Here is a 22,859-nt window from a genome sequence, read left to right as displayed (position 1 = left end):
TCCGCTGCCTTAGAGGCCTTTTTGAGGCCCACTGACTTATGTTGGGACTTATTTGTCTTGGAGCGGAAGACGCTGTCACCTTCCATTGTGGAGGACTGATTCTTGTGTCTCTAACTTTAATTTTTTTAAAAAAAAATATTATTATTAATGTTATTATTATCATTGTTGTCATTATTATTATTATTATTATTATTATTATTATTATTACTACTACTTAGGGGTGATGCCTACTCCTGTGGTTGAAAGCAGAATGCTTCTCCAGGAGTGTAAGTCTATATATATCTATACACACACACACACACACACACACACACACGTAAATGTACATATACGCGCCTATATCTACATGTAAAACTGTGTATATGGGAAACAGTATCTAAGGGTCCCCACAAGGGAAACCCCCAAGTGCTCCAAGCAAGAAATAATTCTGGATCCCTGGTCCCCAACAAGGGAAACCAGCTATACAGGGCCTGGATGGATCCTTTCCTGTCAAAAACGTCCTGCTGTTTGAAATGGCATTCGCGACTTCACTCCAATGTAATGATCCAAAAGCAATTGCAAAAGGAAAAAAATCCTGTTTAAGGACTAGCCTGTTTATCCAACGCCAGCAAGATAAAAGAGAAATAATGCCAGGGAAGTGGAGTGGGAAGGTACTTTCCCCGGTCCCCAAGAAGGGAAACCAGCGGGGAATGGTGACTGTGATATTTAGGCATGAACTTGAAGCCAGCCATTGAAAATGGCGGGAAGGCAGAATCTCCGATGTTAATTGCCTGAGCAGTTTAACGAGCCGCTGCTGCTGACTCTCTATATTGTCAGATAAATGATCCTGTCAGTCGAAACGGCAAGGAGAAGTGAGTCGCGGCTGCGAGTGCTCCGCCAAGATCGCAGAGATAAGACGATCGGGGGATTAGATAAGCTAACTGCCTGAAGCGGCCGTCTCAGGCTGCCTGCGGACGCTGGGGAGGTGTCCCGTGGAGGAGGAGGAGCGTCCTGGAGTTTTAAGCCCAGCCTTTCCAGAAGAGACTGAAGCACCTCCTACTTCTGGATACTCTGAACAGCTCATGGGAGAACAAACGCACATGCATGCTATTTCATTATACAATAACTATGCCCCTTATGTGTACTGGTGGTAAAGAAATTAGAAAGAATTCCAGAAGCCATGTTCTGCATGTTTTCCCTAATTAGTTTACCATAAGGAAAGTTTAGAATGAAATGTCTCACTACAATATAGAAAGTCATATAATAATCTATGCACTGCCTTTTAACATGTATGTAACAGTACATGCACAACGTCATACTCTGGATTTGACTAGGCTGTGCTGTATTGGCCAAAATCTAAATTCAGCTACTGGAGGAATTCTTGTTGAAGCTATCTTTCCAGTAGATGGTGCTACAGCCATCTTAAATAAAGTATTTACTTTCAACAACATGAGAAAGTCCAGTGACCCAAAGAACAATGAGCAAAGTTGTAAGAAATACGATTCTCCAAATGGGGACAACCATGATTTTGGTTTAAAATATATAAAGAGCTACTTTTATGAGAATGGATAGCCCACAAATCTTACCACATGTAGTTCTCATCTTATGACCATATGTCCTTGTACTTATGACAGCCAATGTCTCTGAGATCACATGATCGCAATTCAAGTACTTGACAACCAGCATTTATTTACAAGAATTAGGGCATCCTGGAGTCATCTGATTGCCATTGATGACCTTCCCAGCCAGATTCCAACAAGCAAAGTCAATGGGGACAAGCAGGATTCAATTAACAACTGTGGGATTCGTTTAATGACTATGGCAATAAAGATCATAAAAGTGGGTGCAGTCATGCAATGACTCAATTAGTTATCCCCTAGTTTAGTAATAGAAGGCCGGTCACAATTGTAGTCATAAGCTGAGGGCTACCTGTGTACAAAAAACAGATTTAGTATCTCCATAGTGCTATCCATGACACTTGCATTAAACAGTTTTAGAATGTTTGTTGTATTTTTCTAGGAATCAATATCAGTTAAAATGCAAAGTTTACTTTGTAGAAAACTTTGTAGGAAACTTTTACAGGTGAAACTCGAAAAATTAGAATATTGTGCAAAGGTTCATTTATTTCAGTAATGCAACTTAAAAGGTGAAAATAATATATGAGATAGATTCATTACATGCAAAGCAAGATAGTTCAAGCCGTGATTTGTCATAATTGTGATGATTATGGCTTACAGCTCATGAAAACCCCAAATCCACAATCTCAGCAAATTAGAATATTACATGCAATCAATAAAACAAGGATTGTACATAGAACAATATTGGACCTCTGAAAAGTATAAGCATGCATATGTACTCAGTACTTGGTTTGGGCCCCTTTTGTAGCAATTACTGCCTCAATGCAGCGTGGCATGGAAGCTATCACCCTGTGGCACTGCTGAGGTGTTATGGAAGACCAGGATGCTTCATTAGCGGCCTTCAGCTCTTCGGCATTGTTTGGTCTAATGTCTCTCATCCTTCTCTTGAAAATGCCCCATAGATTCTCTATGGGGTTCAGGTCAGGCGAGTTTGCTGGCCAATCAAGCACAGTAATCCCACGGTCACTGAACCAGGTTTTGGTGCTTTTGGCAGTGTGGGCAGGTGCCAAGTCCTGCTGGAAAATGAAGTCAGCATCCCCATAAAGCTCGTCTGCGGAAGGAACCATGAAGTGCTCCAAAATCTCCTGGTAGACTGCTGCACTGACCCTGGAATTAATGAAGCACAGTGGACCAACACCAGCAGATGACATGGCTCCCAAAATCAACACAGACTGTGGAAACTTCAAACTTGACTTCAAGCATCTTGCAGTGCGTGCCTCTTCATTCTTCCTCCAGACTCTGGGTCCTTGGTTTCCAAATGATATGCAAAAGTTGCTCTCATCAGAAAGGAGGACTTTGGACCACTGAGCAACAGACCAGTTCTGTTCTTCTTTAGCCCAGGTAAGACTCTTCTGACGTTGTTTGTTGTTCAGGAGCGGCTTGACAAGTGGAATATGTCCAGGATCCGTCTGTGTGTGGTGGCTCTTGATGCACTGACTCCAGCCTCAGTCCACTCCTTGTGAAAGTCCCCAACACTTTTGAATGGCCTTTTCCTGACAATCCTCTCCAGGCTGCGGTCATCCCTGCTGCTTGTGCACCTTTTTCTTCCACACCTTTCCCTTCCACATAAGTTTCTATTAATGTGCTTTGATACAGGACTTTGGAAACATCCAACTTCTTTTGCAATTACCTTTTGTGGCTTTCCCTCCTTATGGAGAGTGTCAATGATGGTTTTCTGCACAATTGTCAGGTCAGCAGTCTTTCCCATGATTGTGATTCCTGAGAGACCATTTAAAGGCCCAGGAACCCTTTGCAGGTGTTATGGCTTAATTAGCTGTTTAGAGTGGGACACTTTGAGTCTAGAATATTGAACCTTTACACAATATTCTAATTTTCTGAGATTGTGGATTTGGGATTTTTATAAACTGTAAGCCATAATCATCTCAATTATGACACATCATGGCTTGAACTATTTTGCTTTGCATGTAATGAGTCTAGCTCGTATATTAGTTTCACCTTTTAAGTTGCATTACTGAAATAAATGAAGTTTTGCATGATATTCTAATTTTTCGAGTTTCACCTGTATACAAAGAGGTAGAAAGATGTTTGGCAGAAAAAACTGAAGAAAGCAATGAGTGGAACTAGAGGCCAAAACAGACAGCATTAACCATTCTCTCTCTGAAAACTCTTTGTCACCTCATCCTTAGTTTACAGAACTATGAACAGTCATACCAGCATTCTGAATTGATCGCTCACTTGCGTAAGTTAAAATCAGTTCAATGCCATTACTTGGATCTAATTCAGAGTCTGCCCACCCTGACCTAATGACACACCCATGTTTAAATAGCAGGTTCCTTCATCCTATTTCCTAGTATGATTTGATTGCTTATTGTACCCTATGACTATCATTAAGTGTCGTACCTTATGATTCTCGACTCCTGACGAATATATCTTTTCTTTCATGTATACTGAGAGTATTTACACCAAGACAAATTCCTTGTGTGTCCAATCACACTTGGCCAATAAGGCTGTTCTATTCTATTCTATCCTATCCTATTCTATTCTATCCTATCCTATCCTATTAAAGCACTTACCACTTTTGCTGGTTCAGCAGCACCATTTTACCTCAAATCAAAGTTTGTTGTTCAACAAATTGGTCTGACAATGCAGGAAACAGATGTCCCTTGAAGGATATGCTTCCAAGCTTATAGTATGAATAAAACTGAAACATTCCACACACTTCTCAAAGAGGGAGGAAAAGAAAAATAACAGAATGGTTTTATGTCATGAGATACCTTTAAAGAAGGGATCCCCAACCCTCAATCCATGGACTGGCACTGGGCTGTGGCATGCCAGAAACCAGGCTGTGCAAACAAGCAAAGCCCCATCCGCAGGAAACCACTCCCCCTCCGGTGCATGGAAAAACTTCTCTTCGTGGAACTGATCCCTGGTACCTAAATGGTTGGGGGATGCTGCTCTGAAGATATATTTATAAGGTTAAGTGTACAGTAATAAATATACATGCAAACATATTTGCAGTGTACCATTAAAAATCATCACTCAAAGGAGGAGGAAATAAATTGATACGGTGTATACCACTTTTGAGCTTCTAGAGCAGGGGTATCAAACTCAAGGCCTGCAGGCCAGATCCAGCCACGGGTGCTTAGATCTGGCCCATGAGGTCCCCCGGAAACAGCGAAGGATCGGCCCGTGGTGCCTCTGCCAACAAAAACTGAGCTTGGCATGCCATTTTTTCCCTAACCTTTTTATTGTCAGGCAGGATGACCTCCTTGGTTCTAGAAACAAATTGTCACAGAAAACTATAGACTCACATAGCTCTCAATACTGCTATACTTAATATCTATAATCTGTAGCCCAGTTCAAGTATACACGTTAAATCTTCACAATTCATAAATGAATCATTTAGTTAAATGATTCCTCTTTCATGTAAAGTAAGTGGACTCCAGGCTATGAAAGTCCGTGCCATAATGCAATTGGTTACAATCCTTAAGTAAAAAAGGATTGTCATTTATCACAATTAGAATAGAGTAGAATACTTTATTGGCCAAGTGTGATTGGATACACAAGGAATTTGTCTTGGTGTATATACTCTCAGTGTACATAAAGATACATTCATTAAAAATCAAGAATCATAACGTACAACACTTAATGATAGTCATAGGGTACAATCAACAATCAAATCATATTAGGAAACAGTCAATATAAATTGTAAGGATACAAGCAACAAAGTTACAGTCCTACAATCACAAGTGGGAGAGGATTAGTAAAATAGGAGAATTCTAAACAAAGTAGATTAATGTAATTTAATAAGCACAGATTCCCCAAAGTCAAGTATCTGCATGCATACTACAAGCCAGATCTTCCAGTTTTGTCTTCCATTTTATGGGACAACTGGAGGGAAGAGAACGTTCCAACTTCAGTGTCCTCTAAGTACATTTGATTCATGAGAATGATGTTGTTAGCCATTTTCCTTCTTCCTAGTGCATTTGAGAAGGAAGGAAGCCATTGAGGATTGACACTAAAATTACATCTGCATTTCCACAAATGCACCAATGCTGATTTGATCTGGGAGTGATTTTGTGGTTGAACTTGATACACTGAACCCAGAAATACTTCATCTAAGAAAGATCCCATTAAGGGTGGTTATTAAAACATCATATATAAAATTGCACTTGTATTACCATTATCTGTCTTTTGTTTTTTTGCAGATACTTTCTTCTTCCCAGAGCCACTTTCTTGCTTTATCTCAGGATGCAATATGAGAGGATCTTGCTTTCTGGATGTGGACAGAAGTGAATCACTCTTGGCATCCTGATCATCTGTTTAAAAAAAAGGAGCTATATCAGGCTTTATACTATACATACTAAAGTGTTCGTACATGTTTGTAGATACGCATGCATGCTATACATCTGTATAGCCATGTACAAGTTGCATGGAGCACTTGAATTCATATAATATATTATACATGATACAAGTAGTCCTTGATTTATGATCACAATTGAGCCCAAAACGTATGTTGCCTAATTGAGAAATTTGCTGAGTTTTGCTCCATTTTATGGTTTTTCTTGCCATATTTGTTAAGTGAATCATTGCACTTGTTAAATTATCACATGATCTCGGGACACTGCAATTATTATAAATATGAAACATTTGTCAAGCATCTGAATGTAATTGAGATGCTGCAATGGACAAAAGTCACTTTTTAAAGTTCCATTTTAATTTCTAATGGTCACTAAACAAACTGTTATAAATCGAGGACTATCTGTATACTGTATGTACACATGTCAAATTAATCCAGATTAGGATGTGGCTTTGTACTTCAATTCAAAATAAGTTTAGAAAAATCAAGTAAGATACTTCAGTGGGGACATAAGGATAAAATCATCTTAAATTTCAACAGCCAGAGAGAAAATGTAGCCTTGGTGGAGCAGTGGATAGAGTGCAGTACTGCAAGTTACTCCTACTGCAATTTGGCAGATTGAATCCCACCAGGCTCAAGGTTGACTCAGCCTTCCATCCTTCCGAGGTGGGTAAAATGAGGACCCAGATTGTTGGGGGCAATATTCTGACTCTGTAAACTGCTTAGAGAGGGCTGTAAAGTACTATAAAGCGGTATATAAGTCTAAGTGCTATTGCTATTGCTATCTATTCCAAGGATGTTCAAGTATTCCATCCATAATTTGTCAGGGCAGGGAAGCCAAAGGTTTGCACTGATCTTCGTAACACAGCTAAGGCTGTGTTGTGATGTGACCATGAACCTCTGGAGGGGAGGGGACACTTATTTTTCTACAGAAAGTCCATATAGAGTTATTTCTATTCTGATTTAATCAGTAATGGTTTGCTCATTAGCTATAATAAATCTTAGAATTACAAATCATAATTATTAGATCCCTTTATTTATCTTATTAAGCCATGAAGTTCATTTTCTGCTCAGTATGTTGTGAAACCCTAGCTACTATAATCTGAAAACCATGATTGATATCTTGATATAAAGCAGGCCACTAGAAGTTGTTTAAAAATTTCATAATTAAAACAAAAGGTGGCGTAACACAATAAGCAATCATAACCCCATGCTAAAATATTATCTTTGCTGCATATACATCTCACCCGCATTATAGTAACAGACATTATACTAATATGTAAAACAATTATCATATCTCAGAAGTATTTGGCTAAATAGTTTTAAATACTGAGAAAGCCATAAATATGTTACTATAATTAAGAATGCACAGTGGATTAGCCACAGGAAAACTTTTTAAAAAATATATGAATATCTGAATCTGAGACATTTTCTGTATAGTTGGAAAGTTTATGTAAGCTAACAAAATATTTCTCTTTTCAAAGCTTCTTTCTGTAGATCGCTCCATTCTAGCAAGATCAAAAGAACCTAAAGTTTAAACCGCTGATAGAAAACAGTGAATGAAATTTTGTGGGCCAAGACTAAATTTTACATATAAAGTTATTGCTAGCTAGGAACTCTTTAATTCATGTGTCATGTCCAATTTTGAAATTACTTCTTTATTAAAAGAATTAGTTTATTAAAATAAATAAGGCATTCTTCCTTGTTTGCATAGTCTATGTAGTGTTAAAGTCCTAGGATTCATCTGCCTGTCCCTCTCACAGTTTTCTTGCTAAATGCAAGGCACAAAAATATAAGATCTTGTCTATGGGGGATAATACATTATGGGACAACACGGTCTGAAAAAGGATAAGGAGACACTTGCACACTTTATGTACACTAAGTGTGCCCCAATATTTTAAACCAAGCAGGTTTAATAGCAATCTTAAGGATGTAAAAACAGTGTGACAAAAATCACACAGTACAAAACCTGAATGTATTTTTAATTAAATACTAACAATCTGGAATTTATCATTGTATGAAGAAACAGAAAAAGAACTATTCTTCAATACTGTAAATCTAGGATTGTACCATCTTTCTCATCTTGAATCTACAATACCTGTTGGTTTCTTTTGGAAAACTGGGCCATATTACCCCACATGGACAAGATATAAAACTGGCCATGTAATTTTCTTTATATAAAATACATATTTTTTTCTTTTTGAACTTTTGTTCTTTTTTAATGTTTATTTTTTCCCTTTCCCTTTAGTATATATAAAAAAATCCTATCCAATAGTTTTTGCTAGCTACTTCTTTGGTTTACTATAATTGGATGGAAGGAAAGTATACATATTATAGAACAGAGGTAATGAAACAAATCTTGCTGATTCTGACTTAAGGATCCAGCAATGATTTAAAAAAAGGTTCTCTATAATCCTCTGAAATCCAAACCTCTTTATGAGGTATATAGGAAATATGTTATGCCGGATTGGCTTAATATTTTAAACCAAGCAGGTTTGAAATGTCACTTACAGCCAATCCCAGATCTACCTGTCAAGAAAAAATAGGGAGCAGGTTCCAGGTAAGCCTAAATTCAAGGCTAACAACTTCAGAACAAATCACAGCCACATCCAGTAATTGCCAGGCTGTGCCTTGAAGGACTGTCAAGACTTGTTTTTGAACTGAGTGCACCTCACTTTGATTCCAATTGGCCATCATCAACATAAACAGATAACATTAGGAACTGGTGCCTGAACTTGCTTAATTTCACTGTTGCTTTCCCATTCCCTTTCCTTTGGGGCAGTATCATTTAAACTGTAAGCCTGCAGCTAATGACTCTTATTCTGTAGTGGCGGTGTGACTTGCACAATTAACAAATATATTGCCGCCGCCACCCCCCAAAAAACAACAACACCCAACTAGTAACACAGCCATACCTATTCCATTTTTCTGCTTTTTTTGTCCAGACTTTTTTTTAGACCCAGATGAATCCGAAGGTGGGGTGGGCTGTTTTGTTACAGGTACTGGCTCTACTTTTTTTCCTGCAGACTTAGAATTCTCCAACTCTTTTGGCACAAGTTCCTCTGAGTTGCCCTTGTGTTTCTTCTCCTTCTTCTTGCGCTCCCGGAGACTGCTGGGGGCCTCTGTCACATTCAGTGGAAGAGGGACAATATGCTCCTCCTCTGACCCCAAAGCATCACACAGTCGGAAGTCCCGAGGGCTACTCTCTGAGTCAGACTCATGGAGGTTCCCATTCTGGGCCTCTTTTTTCTTGCTCTTCTTCTTCTCTGCTTTCTTTTTATCAGTCTTACTAGGCAGAAGCTTTTGGTCCCTCTTTTGTTTGGCGAGGGCTTCATCATACAGTGTTTCTTTCATAAAAAGCCAAAAAAAGAGGAAGAGGACAGCTATCACAACACAAGGTACTAGGATGATGAAATAGGGAGACTCGTAGAATTCCATTGTGCTTTTTCTTAACTATAAGAACAAATCTGCAAAGAAAATAAGGACAAATGAGAAAAACGATTAAGAAATCTTAAAGGCAGCATTTTTACAGCTATATCACTGAAGCGATGCTGTTTCCAAGTAGCAGGTCAACAATGAGATTTTTTTTTAAAAAAAAATCAATAAAATAAAAATATCTATAAGGAAATTATAATATTTAGAATAAACAAAAGGAAAGAAGGGGAGCAATACCATTTTTCATTGTGCCCTTCTGGCACAAGGAACCAGGAACAACTCAAAGAGTTGATCTGAGTAGTTTATTGCTATTGCCAGGAATCTTAACAGACTAATAATCCACTCACTACAGAAACTACTAGATAAGCACTGCAAAGTTTAGGGAGAATCTGCTTTCAGAGGCTTTTTCCTATCAGCAATTCAAGGCTAGCCAGTCTTTTCATTCCACTCCTCACTTCAGTTCCCGATTCCGCCACAATGCCTGATTAGAGAGAATTCTGCTTTGGTTTGCTTCTCTTAGTTGTTATTTACCAGCAGTCATTCCAAGATAACTTTAAACAATGATGCCCAAGATTGTGGTTTTTTTCCTTCTTCCTTTCCTCCCTGCTTCTTGTAGACACTGCCTTTTAAACTATAAAATTAAAGAAATTGATGAATCTAATTGATACATAAGAAATCCTATCTTTTTACATCATCACACATTATATTTATATACCTCAAGCTATTAAAAACAATTTTTATGCAACAAAATTATTGGCAAGATCAACTTGTCTTCAAAAGAAAGCCACAAGACAAAATTTGAAATTTTAATTTGCCTTAGGAAAAGTAAGAAATCCTGAGTTTATGAAAAAGACTTGCAACCTTACCTACAGAGAAGTTTAATCAATAAAATCCCTCTAAGGTAAAACGTCTATAACCCAAGTTAAAGTTAAAACAAAACTTTTTTTTTTTGACTTGTGAATGCTCCAACACTGGAAGTTTTAAAGAAGAAATTGGACAACCACTTGTCTGAAATTGTATATCATTTAAAATCTAGCAAAATAGACAGTTTTCAAGTTTCCTAAATGGAAGGGATGGCGGACATAAAATCTGTAAGATTACACTACGAGTTCTAGCAACCACATCCTGGTTTTCTCCAGGAACCTCTATCCCAAACTTGTTCTTTCAGGCCGTCCAACAGCTAAAACCATCACTTTTGTAACTGAGTCCAGCCATCTTACTGCTGGTTGTCTTCTCTTTCCATTCTCCTTTCCCAGCATTAGATCTTTACCAGAGAGCTAGGAAATCAAAATGCCAGGCTAAGCAAGCAATGCTATGGAAATTGTGATCTCATATTCTGAAGGTGCTGGGAGTCTGGATGGGGAAAAAATAGGCTGAAGTGAACTCTAGCAAGACTGAATTGGTGTTTGCTATGCCTCAGATTGTTTACTTCTGCATCTATGGTCTCAAATTTGACTAATGTGTCACCATTTAGACAATATAGTTCATATAGTTCCTCAATTCTTAATTTTCAGGGTCCATATTTAAGCAAGTGGCAGTTGTTCTATCTTGTCCACCATTACAAATCTATGCATCTCTGTTATCCTATGTTTTTCTTGAGGAAGGATGAATTACTGCCCCTTCTAAGACAACAGACAATCAATGATGCATTTTCCTCAGCCTGTCCAGCTTCCTATTACTTTCCCTTTTCTTCATGTCTTCTGACTGCTAGTTGATGTCCATAACATGCTCTGCTAGTCTCCCCTCCATCCTACATATTAAGTGTTACAGTCGTTATAAGGAAAGAAGGAACAAGCTATTAAGAAATTAGTTGGGCAATAAATCACACAACCAAGAGATGGAAGAAGATGGCTTGGGTAGGCCTACTTCAAAGGGCTGACAAAAAGTTCCAAAGAGTGGCACATATGAAGCTATGTCTTGGTAGATCACAAACTAAACATAACCCTGATTCTGATGTAACTGCAAAAAAGTAAATGCATTCCTTACTTCATCAGCAGAGTAGAGAGCCAAGATCAAGAACATTACTTCTCTTTATGCTGCAATTGGTCAGATTAAACTCAGAATACAGCATCCAGTTCTGGATGTTTTAGGAAGACTGACAAACTAGAGAATGTGTGGAGTAAAGCAACCAAGATGATAGAGCCTGGAATGTTTATCAGATTAAGAGAAAAATACAGCGAGGCAATTTAGCTAGCTTCAGGTATCTAAAGAGTTGTCATGTAGAAGGAAGGGCAGAATTGTTCAGAGTTGTTCCACATGTCAAGAAGCAATATGTCTCAATCACAAGAAAGTAAATTTGCGGTGGGGAATCAGGAAAAATTCCTAATGCTAAGAGTAGTTCAACAATGAAATTGATATGTCTCAGGAGACAGTAGATTCTTTTCCACCAGAAGTGCTTAATGCTGTATTCCATGGCTATACAATTCAATTTATGACTGTGTTGTGGAATACTAGTTGTTAATAGCAACACAATTCTCACTACTTCCTTCCAAGAACACAGAATAATTGGTTTCCAGTTCTAGGGAGAAAAAAAAACCATAATTATTCCTTAATGTCAGAAGCATCTTTATTGGGCGCTTATGGGTTTCCTAAACTGCTTCTTGAACTACTGAAATGCTGTTTGCCTCTGAAGGTAAGCATAAACAGTGAGAATAAGTGGGTAAGGGTCTTGACTATCCAGGGCTTGCTTAGCGAAGCATGACATGAAAACATCGGGATTTTGATTTTGTGTGCATCTACAATACACAGCCTGACTTGTTCTTTAATTTCTAAGATAGAAAATCACCATCATTCATATTAAGCTCACATAATCAGCTTGCAGACAGAGATTGCAGGAGCATATAAGCATTTTTATCACTAACCCAGACTTATGGTTTAGCCTGACATGCTAACTGACCTTATAGAATGAGAAGGGCACTATATTACTAGTGTGCATCAGTCATTACATTTTACTGGAGTCAGGAAGGAAATGCAAATCTCCCGAGTAACTAAGTGCTCTACACAATGCTCTTTTCCTGAAAATGCTAAACATTTAGAACTATTATGTGATATTCACAAGCCAAAAAAAATTATAACAGAACTCTTTGGAAAACCCAACAGAATTTTTATACATCTACATTTATTCTAGCTGAAGCACTAAACTGCAAAAAAAAAAAAGCTGTGTGCTTGTGAGTAGCCAAAGTTAAAATAGGATAGGCTGTGTACCAAAAATAATTATATGATGATATGAATAATTCAAATTATATTAAACAACAAAACTTTCTAACTTTAAGCTCTCGGGAAAAAGTATACTATCATCTGTTCAATGAACATTAAATCTTTTTCCTGTGGTCTAAAAGGCATACATTGAAAAACCAAATAATACACTCTGAACATCATGAAAGCCATCTAAACGACTTTAATCACTATCTCATCCCAACCTATCTCACAGGATTGTTGTGCAGAAAATTGGAATTGTAATATTATATTTGGACAAATATGATTAGACATCCAAATAATTGGTTTCCACTCAGTATACTTGCAAACAGAGATGATAACAACAACTGGCTGATTATGCAACAAATCATCATCATCATGCTAATAAAAGAGGAAAGATGATAAAAGGATAAATAATAATACTACAGCTTGATTATATGGGTTAATATACATACACATCAGACAGAAGTGCAAGAATTAGGTGTTCACAGAGAGATGGCACTAGGGGAAAAAATTATCTGTGTTTCTAGTTGTCTTTCCATTCAATGCCCTATTGCACCGTCCCAAGGCAAGAAGTTGAGACAGATTATGTCCAGGATGTGAGGGGTCTCTAGATTATAGAACCCAAAAACATGAAGAACTCTACTGCTGATACCATCCTGTAGGATATAGTTCTACATATAGCAAGTATGTATAATAAAAGGGAATAAAATAAAAGGGCTAAAATAGGAGGAGGAAATAATATTAGATATGTTCGCCACTCTATTTATAAAAATCAAAAGGTAGGATTAAAAAACCTTAAATAATAAAAATACTTTAAAAATACATTTGTACAGGTAGCCCTTGACTTATGACAATTGAGCCCAAAATTTCTGTTGCTACGTGAGATATTTGTTAATTTTGCCCCCTTTTACAATCTTTCTTGCCATAGTTGTCATGTGAATCACTGCAGTTGTTAAGTTAGTAACACAGTTATTAACTCAATCTGGCTTCCCCATGACTTTCCTTGGCAGAAGGTCACAAAAGGGGACCACATGATCCCAGGGCATTGCAACCATCACAAATCTGAATCAGTTGTCAAGCGTTCCAACATGCTGCAACAGTTGGAAGTGTGAAAAATGGTCATGTCACTTTTTTCAGTCCTCTTGTATTTTTGCATGGTCACTAAATGAACTGTTCTACCAAAATTCTGAATTCCAGGTATCAACATTATTCTTCTAAACTACTTTTCCCTGATCTGACAAATGTCATAGTCATCATTAAATAATAGTATTTGCTACCTTGAGTCTATAAAGACTTTAGCCTCACAAAACTATCAAAAGTTTGTGTTAATCAGAGCAATGAACCTTCTGGAAAAAAAATTATATTCAGAACAGAACATGCATTCCATTAATTATTCTGTAGCTAAATTTCTTAAAGTGTTTCTAAGAGCCCAAAGAATTCAGACTAAATGGGTTAAACCAAACCTATTCCAATCTAATGCCTCCTAGATGTGCTGGATTGCAATTTATATAAATCTCAGATAGAGAAAGCTAATCAACTATTTGCTATTTATGCCACCTAACAATTAGGCTGTTATACAATTTTTAAATTACTGAATGGGATGCAACTTTCAGTCAAATAATAGTCAAGTCTTCCTATTTCTCCTATCCTTTGAGCAGATGACTAAATATCGCGTAAGTGCTATGTAAGCATGCCAGATCACAGTTGGGGAATGGTACAGCTATAAACTGAATATTGCATTGAGCAAGTGGAATCAGGGAATTAAGCAGAGAGCTAGCCAGCTCTCAAGAGCATTTGGAAAGTTAAAACTATTTTAATATGTAGTATGATTGAAATGTCTGCAATACTGAGAACCTTGGTTTGGAATAGGCTATAACTAATCTGAAAGAAATTAAGGAGTATGAATCCTCTTGTACAATATTTCCTGCATAATGACCCACAGCACCCCAGAAGTACTGAATATATCTTTGATAGTAAAGACTAAACAGTGAGACAGGCAACACATCAGACTTTATTAATACAGTCAAACACAAGTGATCATCAAGTTCAGCATTGCTCATCCATACCCTGGATTAGAAGGAGAGACAGACTCAAAATTCCCCTAAACGTAAAGAACCATTGAGAGGACCTTTAAAAAATTATGCAGAAATGGTTAATTGAAGACAGCTAACCTAGTACACAAGAGGATAAAATTGGAAGGGATTGCTGTGTATACCACTTTGAATTTCTGGAAAAATATAAATACAAATACCAAGCTACTAAATTATTACTTTTGTGGTATCATTATAAATCTGATAAACTGAAAGCAATGCATATTTATATTATTTAAAGACGCACTGCTTCATTTCTATTTTCATATTCTATTTTCTGTGTTTTAACCAGCTTTTATTATTTTTATTAATAAAATTATAATAAAGCAATTTGTTCTATTTTTAAACATAGATAAAATCCAGAGTTTTTAAATCATGCAACTATTCTCTTGATTAAACTGATCCAATTAAGCCTTTTGTTGAGCACAAACTCAGCCCTCTAAATATCCTCTGGGCAAATGCTTTACATTCCAACTATAATAGAGACTCATCAAGTCAAACCTACAGTCCTTTGAAAAAGAAAGATCTGAGCAAAGTTTTTTTGCTTTAAAAAAATTGGGAGTATACCCTCCAGAAATATTTGATTTTAATCAAATTCAAAACATCTTTATAGGAAAAATATTCTAAAGTATTTTAAAATTAATATACTATATTAATGCATTTAAACCAAGAGTTTGTTAGTATGTCAACAATGTCAGCATTAGATACAAGTTTTAAACATGATTACATTGTCCCAAAAAGAGCATTCCTTGAATCTCAGCTATTACTGGATTTCTAGATAGCGGCTATATTAGGGAGCATATTTGTGCCAAAAATTACTACTCCTGAGTTGGCTGGACTTGGCAACAGGTATCCACACCTTGGTTACTAACTACCTTGTCTAGTGTCTGACTACTCGTAAAATGCTTCTATATATTTTAATTGGTACAAAATATAGTGGGTAGACTATTAATCAGAACAAACTACATGATCTTGATTTTGAAAGATCTCCATGGGGTGTTAGTCACCTATTCGGCACAATCTGAATTGCTGGGGATGAATTTTAAGCCCTAAATAGGTTAGGGCATCATTATTTGAAGAATTTTTCTCCTACCATGTGCCTGTCCGGTTGCTTAGATCAGCAGGAGAGGGCCTTTTGAAACTGCATTTATTTCTCAAAGTTGATTATCTGGCAAAGAGAATGCTTTTTTCCTACGTGGCTATGAAATGCTCTCCCAGGGAGGTATAGTCATGTGAAAAAGAATACCTTATTCAAAAAAAAAACCCTTTTTAATAATTGTAAGACAGATCAATATTAACAAATGCTGCAAGACCTGGGTCTTCACCCAGGTCTTCCTCATTGGAAATTAAGACACTTCACTCAATCACATTTGCCAACTTTTTTACCTTTATGTTTTATGATTTTATGGAACTTTTGTTTTATTGTTGTGATTTGGCCAGAGTCATTGGGAGTCAGGGAATTTAAGTTATGTTATTATTGTTAGGAATATAAGTCACCCAACAGCTATTTGGGTTGGAAATATATAAACCAGGATAGATATTTTAAAACTGTAACTTTAAGAAAATGCAAAAATTGTAATTGGGAGGGGTTTCTCAAACAGCCATAAGATGGAGTCAGAAACCTGGGTTGTTTAGTCTTAGTCTTAGTCTCAGAGTGTGTCTCAGTGAGTCTCTGTTTCCTTCTGTTGGAGAGTATTGCCGTTCCTCCATTTTCCCTAATTGACTGTTATTCTTGGATTTGATATAAGTCTGTTACTGAACTGTTTTTGACACTGGACTTTGTTATTGGATTATCCCTGGACTGAAAACTGATTTAACCTGTGAATGACTTTGGACTGTGTTTGGACTGCTTATCTTGAACTATGCTTAAAAGTTTCTGGAAGTAAAAACCTACATTTACTGTACAGTATATCTGTGTGCTGTGTGTGTATTATTCAAACACTACTCTCAAATACGTCTCCCTGTATGTGCTCATTCTCCTAAGGGGGAATTACCTCAACAATTATTATTATTTCTTCATTCATATAATATATAAAAATAATTGTAATGTAGCTGAAGAACTATAAAAATCCTGTAAGAACCCAAAAATAACATATTTCATTTCCTTCTGTGAAAAATTAAGTATCTTTGGTACTAATGCTTAGTATTGTTCCTTTTGCCAGAACCAATCTCAAACAGGTGTCCCAAAGGTGCTTTTTCAAAAAGCAACTGGAGTTTGTTTTTCTTGAAGGTATTTTCTCATCCAAGAAGCATCCTCAGTTCAGACTGAATGCTGGGGAATGGAAGGATTTATATTTCTTATAACTCTCTATCAGGCTCTGACATTGACTAGAAGGAATTTTTCCCATTTGTCCATGCAGAATGTTTTCAGCTCTGCAAAGTTTGAGGGATTTCTTGCTTGCACAGCCCACTGCAAGTCACCCCATAACACCTGAATGGGATTTAGATATGGGTTTTTCAGGCGTTCCTTGATGGGTTGGTTGGAATACTTGGCTCACTGTCATGTTGAACTTTAATTAACAGTTGGACTCACATTATCCTCAAGCACTCTCTGGTACAATGAGGAATTCATAGTGGTGAGCTGCCCAAGCCCCGTTGCAGCAAAGCAGTCCCAAACTATAACAGTTCCATAACCTATTTTACAGTTGGCATCAAGTTTTTTTTTTTTTGTGAAATTCGATCTTTGATTTTCTGGTACTGTGGTGAAATAACTCTATCCTTGGCTCATTTGTCCAGAACACATTATTCCAGAAGTCCTGCTCATTGCCAATATGTTATGAGCAAACTTTAGTCTTGTCTTGGTGTTCTTTCTGGGCAGCAAATATTTTCTCCTAGCCATCTTCCATATAGATCTGATTGGTGCAGCTTCTTTTGAATGCATGCACTTTGACATCAATAGTAGTGAGAGTTACTGTAGGCCATGTGATGAAATTCTAGGATTCTTAAAGACTTTTTCAGCATCTTGCATTCTGCTCTCAGGTTGAACTTGTTGGGGCAGCTTGACCAAGTTGGCAGCTGTATGAAATCTTCTACACTTGTGAAGATCCTCTATGAGAATGATTGATGGCTAATTGTTTGCCTATCTTTTTAAATCCCTTCCTCAATTTGCAGGCATATATAACCCTATTTCTGAAGACTTCAGAATGATTTCTGAGCTTGGCAAGGTGATACCACACACACTTCAACAACAAAGAGCAAATCAAACTAAATGTTTTATGTTTCAATAAGATGGGTTCCTCCCAGATCTTGTCTAATACTGTTCTAATCAGCTGTACCTGATCTGGGAAAACTGATTATAATTTTAGGTATTTGAGGTAATGATAAATGCTGAGGTGTATTTACTTTTCATACATGTGAAATCTGCATATATGTTTATTTAAATTAAGATAAATGGTGCATGATATTTGTTATATTATATCCCCATATATCAATACTGATGAAATAAATGTCACATATCTACATTTGAAATATATAGAAAAAGTCAAAAATTTCAGTGGGGTATACTAATTTTTTCACGTTTTTGTTTGGTTCACTGGGCATCCGACTGCGTAATGATAGAGATATAAAGCTAGCACATGTGGAAGGTAGATTTTGAAGATTTCCCTCAACAGTTAATTAGGGACGTGTACAATTTATCCCTACAAAAAGGACAAGAAAATTCAGAGACATTCTCACTCACATTTCAACTTGAAAAAGAAATTTCAGCAGGTAGGAGCAACTGGCTTAGAAGATACAAAAAATCAAGCTGAGCTGGTATCTGGCTAGGCATAATAGAAGAGCTACATTATGTTCATGGTGGCAAAAGATGGATCTGGTGAAGTGAGCTGCAGTTCACAAAAGCTTATGCCTTTTCATAAAAGCTCTTAGCTGAAAAAAGTGCTACCCAACTCTTTCTGATTTCTTGGACAGAGACCACCTGGAAATGTCAAGAGTGATAAATTATAGTGGAAAGTTTTTTTAAAAACCCAAAAGGTGATGATGGCAAATATTTTCCTGCATTATTGTCAAAAAAATTATAAAGACATGTCCCCGTAGAAACCGGGATTCAACTTACCTCTCTCAGAAATTAAAAGAAAAACACATTCTTCTTTTATCATTCTTTCCTAACCACATTTCCAAACAAAGTAAAGGAAGAATGCTCTCCTCCACAAAGTTATGTCTAAATACTATAAGGAGGAAAATAATCAATGTAGTTAAATATGAAATGCCAGCAAAATCTGAAAATAATTTATGTTGGAGTATTATATGAAGGAAGATGGTGATATAAACCAAACAAAAAATGCAATCAATTTACAATGCCCCATTTCCAGGATCAACAATCAAGGCCTTACAAGGTTCTGAAAACAGCAGAGTTGATGTATCTTTTGCGTCGATTCAGAGACATAATCAACATGAAAACTGGAAAGCACAGCATTCTTCTTCTCTCAAACATGTAGGTAAAAAAATGTAGCTTGGCAAAGTTTCAAGGACTTGGAATGGGGCAGGGAAGAGAAAACAGAGAATTGCTGCATTTTTGCATTTTTCATGTCAAGAGTATAATAACTTGGCCAATGGCGATCATGAAATATTTTACTCCGTCTTATCCTCGTGGAGAGCAAGTTCACTGCAACCCAGCATATCTGGAAGACATGAAACTAGAAAAAGACCATGTTGCATTCAGACAGAGGAATCTATGCCCACTTGTTTTCTTTAAAACTCATTTTCTCTTAATTCAAGACAGCCATAGCATCTATGTAAAGTTTTTAAGTGAGGAGGGGAGGAGTATGTGGAAAGCAATTGGGGGGGGGGGTCTGAACAGTTTAAATTTAAAACAGTTCAAAAAAAGCACAAAATAAGCATGAGAACGTTGAGCATTATAACTAATTATCAGATTTCTCCACTGCCAGTCAAGATTCAGCATCTTGATGCTTAATCCTATTTTCCAATAGGAAAATGTGAACATTTTGAACTGAAATTTACACTGAATTATAATCTGAAAAGTTTTTTTTTTTTTAATAAAATGATGTATTATTGATATTTAACACCTGAAAAATTGTCAAAGATGTATACTGGAATGTCAAACAAATGTTGGAAATGTAACCAATGTGAGGACATCTTTTACCATTTATGGTGGACCTGTAAAGTGCTAAGAAATATTGGGAATTGGGTAGGTTTCCTGATCCAGATTCTTAAAGTTGATGTACATTTTTCCTTTTATGGTTGATGGATAAACAGAATGCAAGTAAATACCGGACTTTGTTCTTATATATGACAACTGCTGCAAGGCTTCTAGGTATATAAACAAAGGCAGCAGGACATGCAAATTCTCACGAATGGATCGTGGAACTGGTGAAGACAGCAAAACTGACTATTTTGATTAAGGGTAACATTTTGACTACTTTTTTCCCCTGCATGGAAACCCCTTTTTGGATTTTCAGTTCGATAAAGATAAAAATGAAGTTTTGACTTGAGATTTGAGGATTAGATATTGGATTTTGATTATAGCAATATTGTATACTGTACATTGATATATATTTTATTTTATGTCATTTTATAGTTTTATACATTAGATATATGTAGTTGTGAAGCTGTTATGATTATGGTTTATCTCTTTTTTTAGATTATATTTTCATTTTGTATCTGGTTTTGCTAAAGTAAAATAGAATGTTATATCTTATAATTTTATCCATGCTGAAGATAATTGGAAGTACCTTTTTGTTATTGTTTTATGTCACTTTTTAAATTTTCCCTGTTGTTCCTTGTTCCCACTTTGCCCTTTTTGTTGTAATTTTGCATTTTAACTTTCTATCTTTGATATTTAATAAAATTTGGTATATAAAAAAGATTAAGTATCTTAGTGCAGAGATGCATGACTTCCTTATTTGAGTATCATATTTTTTAATATCCAATCAGGCAAAGTGGAAACATGCTCAAAATTCACTCCCACTTTGTCCTAGTTAGTCCACATGCACTTGCACATGAAAAAGAGAAGCAAAACCAGCATGAATAGACAGGTAATTGTATCTTGCCATCCGCCAAAAACTCCTGCCACGTTATTGCTTCTAAATTATGATCTTTGATCACTCCCGATCAGGAGATATTATCTGCAATAATATTTAACAAATCAAAAGAGCTTTGAGAAGAATTTTGTTTTTGTTCATTAAAGTTTTCATTTATAACTGAATTTTCTTCAAGGGGGAATGCCCCCTCAACCTAGGTCAAACTAGTTGTCTCTTTATTAGGCAAACAACCAAGCTGAGAGAGCATGAAGAACTCCAGAGCTCTTTATTATCCTTTCAAAGGGATAGGCAAAAACATTATTTATTCAAGTATGTTTCAGGATGTAGGTACTTTTGACCTTATGAGCTTCGCGGGAGCTCTATTTTGGAAAAAAAAAAGTCTGCTCTTTTAAAATATTGCTTCTGCTTACTATTTTGAATATTTTTCTTTTCTGAGAAAGCAAAGCATATATTCAATAAATAAAATAAATTTAAAATTTATGAAGAAAAACATTTCAGGAAGAAAAAATTATCTTGCTGGTCTTAAAGATGAACTCAATTTACTATTGGCATCTAGTCAGAATAACAGAGTTGGAAGGGACCTTGGAGATCTTCTAATCAACCCCCCCCCCCACTCCAAGCAGGAGACTATTATGCTATTTCAGACAAATGGCTGTCCAATCTCTTCTTAAAAACCTCCAATATTGGATGCATTTCAACATATAAAAAACACAAATAAAATAATAAATAAAATAGTAACATAAAATATAAATAAATAAGTAAGTAAGTAAGTAAATAAATAAATAAAAATAGTCATTCCAGAATCAGTCATCTACAGCTCCACAAACACTTAATGTTCAGCTTGGAAAAGTATTATTAGAAATAAGCAGTAAATACATTACAATTGTTCTGAAATACAAGAAATGTAATGTTCAAAACAACATTTCCAAGGAGAAATATATGTTAAGCCACATCAGGAAATAAAATAACATATATTTTGATGTTAGAATAAAAAAGAACTAAATGGATCAGCTCTTTCTAAGGGGTTTTCTATTTATGATACAAGGAAAAAAAAACCTCAAAATTGATTGCCTTTACACAAAAGCATACACAACATATGTTCCTAGTGAATGTTTCCAAATGGTCTTTCCTGTGTTTTAGATATGTATGTAACATGGATGTATTTACAAAAATGAATGGAAACGACAAATCATTTCCAGGTAGCAAAGCTTCAGTAGAAATATCTCTTAGTAGCACAATCTACAATTTTTAGCAGTAAATGTTCAAATGCTTTTTTGTACATTTCTATCCTAATACACAGAAATACAGTTACCACAACAAAGCATGTTAAACATCCAAAATTTCAGTTTCACAAATGTCTGTGAATCCTAATAAATGCATCAAAATGTGTGGTTCTCAGAAGGTGAATATAAAAATTGAACAAACTAAATCAGTAGCATTTTTTTCTCTAAATAACTTCCAAAATTTAATCTGGCCTTGAAGAAAGTCTACTTCTTAAATAATAGGGCAGTCCTCATTAGGATACTTCTCATGCTTCCTCTATTTTGCCAGGATCCTAATATCATCTTTGAGATTATGTAATAATTTGCTGAACAAACCACAGTGGTCTGCTTCAAAAAAGCTTCATGTATTGTATATTCATACATTACCTTTCAGTGCATTATTTGACATCTAGAACAAACAATTAAACCAATGAGCAAACTTGAACATGTTAATTAAAGGTCATATATGCAAGAAAATTATCAGTTAAAAATTAACTCTCAATCATGTAATGACTGAGGGTTAATTTTTAACTGTTCTCTGTGTGCACAAGATGAATTAAATTATATAGGGATGGAAATATCTTTAGTGATTAAAAGTTCCTATAATGTTGTTTTTGTATTTAGAAATTTAACTGTAATTTCACTCATGTCCCTGCATAAATATTGCACAATTTTGATCTCTTTTTGGGGGGAACTTAATTTTCTGATTTAAGAATGAGAAAATGAAAGTTAAGAAAATGATCAACGTTCAATTTGTTAAATAGCACTAAAAATTAAGGTTTCAGTCAATTCTCCTTTTTTGATTTGTTAATCTTATCAGAACTGAAATCACAATTTTATTAAAAGGTGTCAGCTTTTTCAGATTTCCAGAAGAAAAAATGCCTCAGTAATCCTTTTATATCTCCACTGCCCCAATGACATTCTTCTTTGCCTTCCAG

The 22,859-nt window shown here is 36.0% G+C and overlaps 1 protein-coding gene across 50 annotated transcripts in view; it reads right to left on the bottom strand.

Moving 5' to 3' along the window:
* KTN1 (kinectin 1) overlaps positions 1–22,859 on the bottom strand; it is a 101,440-nt gene that overhangs the window by 72,534 nt on the left and 6,047 nt on the right. For all 50 annotated transcript variants that reach the window (XM_026698680.2, XM_026698678.2, XM_087922376.1 and 47 more), the window contains exons 2-3: positions 8,853–9,404; positions 5,759–5,896 (exon numbers count right to left, since the gene is read on the bottom strand). In XM_026698680.2, the coding sequence (XP_026554465.1) occupies positions 5,759–5,896; positions 8,853–9,375 (661 nt within the window). In that variant the 5' untranslated portion in view covers positions 9,376–9,404. The remainder of the gene's footprint in view (positions 1–5,758; positions 5,897–8,852; positions 9,405–22,859) is intronic.

Source organism: Pseudonaja textilis, chromosome 1 (assembly GCF_049901715.1).
Source record: "Pseudonaja textilis isolate UNSWEBS1 chromosome 1, rPseTex1.2, whole genome shotgun sequence".
NCBI lineage: Eukaryota > Metazoa > Chordata > Lepidosauria > Squamata > Elapidae > Pseudonaja > Pseudonaja textilis.
Note: the sequence above shows the minus strand (reverse complement) of the source record. Positions and strands in the feature narration are given on the sequence as shown.